At 37.8% G+C, this 5,569-nt stretch overlaps 2 protein-coding genes across 2 annotated transcripts in view; both read right to left on the bottom strand.

Moving 5' to 3' along the window:
* Positions 1–2,845: 2,845 nt before the first annotated feature.
* Positions 2,846–4,636, bottom strand: LOC106477030 (neurofilament heavy polypeptide-like). The gene has a single exon (XM_013937963.1). It carries the CDS (start codon positions 4,634–4,636, stop codon positions 2,846–2,848), a length of 1,791 nt encoding a protein of 596 aa, XP_013793417.1.
* A 295-nt stretch (positions 4,637–4,931) lies between these two features.
* Positions 4,932–5,569, bottom strand: part of LOC106457270 (polycomb complex protein BMI-1-like) — a 67,316-nt gene continuing 66,678 nt past the window's right edge. Inside the window, exon 10 of the mRNA XM_013916698.2 lies at positions 4,932–5,370. Within this exon, the coding sequence (XP_013772152.1) occupies positions 5,101–5,370 (270 nt within the window). The 3' untranslated portion in view covers positions 4,932–5,100. The remainder of the gene's footprint in view (positions 5,371–5,569) is intronic.

The following is a 5,569-nucleotide window of genomic DNA, read 5'->3' as shown; positions in this document are numbered from 1 at the left end:
CAAATGTTCATTTCGTGCTCAAGGAGTAGTTTAGGTTCGTGTAATTTATTTCTACTATTTTATATTTTAGTTATACGTTAACTGTTTTATTGGTTTTTGTAATTATGAGTTTTAATGAAAAATTTTAGATGAAATTAAGGAATAAGGGTGTTGTAATCTCTTCTTAGATATTTCACGTGGGCTCGTGAACTTGTCGAACTGGCTTTCAAAGGGTTTGAGATGTAATTCTGCACTTTTAGCTTTGAGTGTTTGAAAAGTGTCAGTTATTTGGTTCAAAGAACTGGACTAAGTATTTGCGGCAGGCCCCCAGTGGCTAAGCAGTGTGTCTGCGGACTTATAACGCTAGAAACCTGGATTCGATACCCGTGGTGGGCAGAGCACAGATAGCCCATTGTGTAGCTTTGTGCTTAATTACAAACAAACAATCGACAGCATTTAGCTTTTTTTTTCCAACTAAATATTCCCGCAAAGCTACTACCATCTGTGCTAGCTGTCGCAGATAAAAAGCAGCTAGTTAGCAGTACCAACCGCCAACTTTTGAGCTATGCTAATTTACTGTCACTCTTATAACGCCCCCAAGTTCCAGAATGTTTAGCCCGATTTATTATTTTTTTACGTTAACAAGACAAAAGAAGTACCCACAGATCCACAGTATGACCCTGTCATAACTCTACATATAGACGTCTTGTTAGATGTGAATCTCTCTCTGCAGTAAATTGTGAAAACCTCATTAAATAAAAACAACTCATGCTTACTAGATTACATCGCACTTTCGATAGATCCTTAGAGTTCTCTTTCAAATATAGCCATTACACTATTAAATAAGATGTTGAAAACGTTTACGTAGCAAGCCTTACCTTTTCAATGTTATTTCATGGTTTTATCCGTATATTCTACCAAAAACACCAAGTAATGTGTTTTTTTTTACAATTTTATCCACGATCTCAGGTTTACTGACGTTTTCTTTTCGTTTCAATAGTCTCTCGCGATTCGTTTTTAACCCTAAGACCTACATTCAACAGAAACTCACACCAAATCATCCGGTTTATAATTATCTATTAATAAAAATGTGTGCATGTGTGTGTGCGTGTATTGAACGTCTACGATGGCAGAGTCCCTAGTTGACGAATAAGAACACTATTACCTTACTCATGTATAATACTGAACCAGTAGTATATATTCATTCTTACATTATTCTATAAAGCTATGATAAGTGATAATGGTTGATGTTCCGCAATCCAAAACGAAGCACATGAACCGTATAATATATAGGATGAAAAGAAAGTACATTTTCTGATAAAGTTTCTCTAATCGTGTAGCATAAAGATAAGCAAATAAATTCAATTTTTATGTTATATGTTTCATGTATATATACCCCTACAGAAAACAACACGTTTATGTAGTATGGAGTTTTTATTCAAGCTAATTTTATACACGCTGAGAACGAACAATTCTGCAGCTACAAAAAAACACAGCATTCGAGGGCTAAAAAGAAGACTTAGTCATTCAAAAATAAACATATCGGGTTTAGCAATATTTCTACATCTTTTTTTTTTAATTATGTCGTCTATTTTTGAATATACATAAAAGTAATCGTCATCAAGTTGCTTATTTTAATTCATAACTGTACAAGCAAATTCACGTTTACGATGACTACAAGTGTTAATAAGTGTATGCAACTGGTTGTGGCTTTATAGTAGTAGTGATAAAACATGTGATCATTGTTTTTTAAAAAAAAAGTAATTCACAAAAAATGTACACCAAAGGTTACTTTCACCACACGGCTTCTGCAAACTTCCGCAGTTGTAGGGAAACGAAAACTAACTAATGTATCATGTGTCCACCAAAGGTTACTTTCACCACACGGCTTCTGCAAACTTCCGCAGTTGTAGGGAAACGAAAACTAACTAATGTATCATGTCTCTAACATCTCTTGTTTTACAAAGACCATAAAATTCCTGCTTGAAATACGTGATATTTCTACGGTAAGCGTGACCAGAGAGAGAAAGTACAGAATTCTCAACTGTTTTATGATAACAAAGCAGTTTACCCTGATTTATAAACACGTATTAGTCACACAAAAAATATCGTATTATCACGAAATTACGTCTTTTTTCACAGCTTTACTGGTTATCAATGTGCCCCCAACTTTCCCAACCATCCAAAATATCAACGGAGATTCTTCTGATCATTGCACTTTTGACTGATGATATATATTTCTATTTATACATAACTGACAACTTAACTTTGCAAATGTTACCGCACAGTTTGTACATTACGCATCAAATTAACCGATATGGAAGACCACACGCCGTATTTCAGATCATGCTTCTTGGAACCCGGGCAGGTCGTACACTTACATAAGCTGTCAGGCAGGTATCAGAAAGTTCTTGGTTTAACCAAGACATCATGTCCGTTACGGTTGAGGATAACAACGCCTAAGAATGTAACAGACATACGTCGTTTGTCACGCACAAAGGTAGTACAAAAAGCATTGGTCAAACATTTCCCATTTCTAGATAATAAATTATATGCAGCCACTTTCACATTATTTGGCTGTGACGTCCAGATTTCTAAATGTATCCATTAATGTGCACACCAAATTAATTACATTACACGAGTTCACGTTTAGAGGTTCAAATGATCAACGGATTTTCTTTTGAAGTTTATAGCACACACAAACACACACTATTTTATTTCTTCGCCAAGTTTCGTATTTCCGATTACTTTTTCAACGTCTTTGAAAAATACAGAGTTTGCACACATAAACACACACAGAAATACGTCATGCTGAGTTCAACGACTTATCTTCTGTACAAAGAAAAAAAAAACATGTTCAATGACTCTACATTCGGTGATTGTGGTGATGGTGGCTGTGGTCAGGTCGTGGATCTAAGTTCTTAATGACTAACTTAGGGTGATAACTGTTGGGATCAGGATTGATCACTGTTAAAGTGCTGCCCTTGAAGCGGTGGTTTCTTCCAGAGTCTCCTTTCCTGTTATACATATGAGTGTGTGGAACTGGAGGCGGTGGTGGACGTTTGAGCTGCGGCGTGGTAGGCGCCGGCAGGCAAATCAGTTGCCTATGTTTGTCTAGGACCGGTGGGTTAGCTACGTGCCGTGACCGGGGTTGAGACGATCGATCACGGTGGCGAATCTCGTGGCGGTGGGACAAGGAAAGGTCCAACGCTCCGATATCGTCTCGCTGCGGCTCGTTTTCCTCGCGAGGAGAGAGGCACAACTTTGGCGAAATGGACGGAACATGTAACGGAGTAGGGCACAATGAATAGCCAGCATTAGGCGATGGACACGGATTGCTAGTTGATGGTGATGGTGTTGGGGGAGGAGTAAGGGATGGCTTAGATGGAGTAGCTGGTTTCTCTATTTCTGGTGTGGAATTGGTAGGTGACCACAAGTCATCCTCCACGCTCAATTGGGTTTCAGGGCGACTACTTACATCACTGCCCACTCCACTGTCCACTTCTGAGTCTTCCTTTAGCTCAAGTCTATCATGATCAACAATTTTAATAGACAGTTTACGGGAAATTTTTATTGGTGGAATCTCTCTGGGCTTAGTAATAAGGAATTCGGGAGAGTTTGATATCTTGAGTTCGCTGTCTTTTCTAGATTTCTTTTCAATTATTTCGTGATGCCAAGAAACTTTTGAGTCTTCGTTAAATGAAAACTTTGGTACTTTTTGTAATGATGTTGTCAGGTGTCTTCCTGCCTTTTCTCCCAGTACTGCTGGAAATACCTCGGATGTAAGATCCTGATTTTTGGGGGCCTCGGTGGTTGAAACTAGTGAGGAGAACGAGGAGGATACCGTAGGGGCTAAATGGGTAGCATTTACTTCAGTAGTTTTTATTGTAGGAGGTTCGCTACTGAGTTTTTTTATTTCGATTGGGTTGGTACTATTGTTGACTTCAGTTGGTGTGATAAGTTTCTTGGTTTCAGTTAAATTAGAGTTTTTTCTAACTTCTTGTAAGCTAGCAAGTTTCTTTGTTTCAGCTAGGTTAATAAGTTTAGTGGTTTCAGCTGGACTGGCGACTTTCTTGGATTCAGCTGAGCTGGTAAGTTTCTTGGATTCAGATGGGCTGGTAAGTTTCTTGGATTCAATTAAGCTAGTGAACTTTTTAGGTTCAGCTGAGCTGGAGGGTTTCTTAGATTCAGCTGAATTGATGAGTTTCTTGGATTCAGCTGAGTTGGTGAACTTCTTCGATTCATTTGGGCTACAGAGTATGTTGTATTCATTTGACTTGGTGAGTTGTTTATATTCATCTGCACTAGTAAGTTCCTTGGATTCATCTGGATTGGTAAGTTTCTTTGATTCATCTGGGCTGGAGATTTTCTTGGGTTTATTTGAGCTAGAGAGTTCCTTGGATTCATCTGGGCTAGATAGTTTATCGCATTCAACTGGGCTAGAGAGTTCCTTGGAGTCATCTGGGCTAGGGAATTTCTTGGATTCGTCTGAAATGGTGGATTTCTTTGATTCATCACGGCTGGTGGGTTTCATAGTATCAGCTGGAATGCTATGTTTCTTTCTGTCAGCAAGGCTGGTGCCAGTAAAGATGTTAGGTGTTTTGCTTTCAACAGATATACCAGATTTCTTTGGTCCAACAGGATTGTTTGGTTTCATACTTTCAACAGGGTTAGCAAGTGTCTTAGGCTCTGAAGAACCATTTAAGTTTTTACTCTCGAAGGAACTGACTGTTTTCTTAGTTTCAGTAATGTTAGTACGTTTCTTGGATTCAATTTGACTGGTGCATTTCTTTGCTTCAATTAGTTGTGTTTGTTCTTCTGACTTTTGAGGTAACTCAACGGGTTTTAGTTTGAGTTTTTCAACTATTCTGGGTGTTTCTTTTAGTAACGAATTCCATAGGTCTCGATGTGTTTCAGTTGTAGTAGATTTGTCCTTGAAAGAATTATCCTGCTTAGTTTTGATTTTTGGAAGATAAAAAACATTGGAGGATTGAGATTTATAATCTTTTTTCTTTTTTTCTATGGTAATCACCTGTTGTGTACCATTCAATTGACTGTTATCACTTGTTGAATTTGATGGAACTGGGCGACTTTCTTTGAAAGGTTCACCACAAAGACTTTTCAAGTTATCTTGATTGCTTTCTTGGTTGGTTTTTTTCTTTGTGACCCTGACTGAATTTCAATGAAAGTATCCTCTTTCTCTTCAGTGCATGAAGACTCTACTCCATTTGTCTCTATACCAGAAGGCATTCTATTTGGTATTTGTGGAGTGAATGACTTGACTTTGTCATCAGTACTGACAGTTGGCGTTTCAGTTAAGGTTGGGTGACACGTTTTCAACCTCTTGTAAGGTTTGTCCAAAATTCTATAGAAAAGCCTCATAGGCCCATTCTAGAAAAAGAAAGAAAGAAAATAATGAAAGGGTATTCTGGAAATAAAATATAATATCAGGCAAAAAATTGTTTAATTTTTACAGCAAATGCTGAGTAATAATTGTTTGTTTATTTGAAGTTAAGCACAAAGCTACACAATAGACTATCTGTGCTCTGCCCACCACGGGTATCGAAACCTCGTTTTTAGCATTGTAAGT

The sequence above is a fragment of the Limulus polyphemus genome, unplaced genomic scaffold, assembly GCF_000517525.1.
Source record: "Limulus polyphemus unplaced genomic scaffold, Limulus_polyphemus-2.1.2 Scaffold0, whole genome shotgun sequence".
Classification (NCBI taxonomy): domain Eukaryota; kingdom Metazoa; phylum Arthropoda; class Merostomata; order Xiphosura; family Limulidae; genus Limulus; species Limulus polyphemus.
This window is presented reverse-complemented; position numbering and strand designations above follow the sequence as displayed.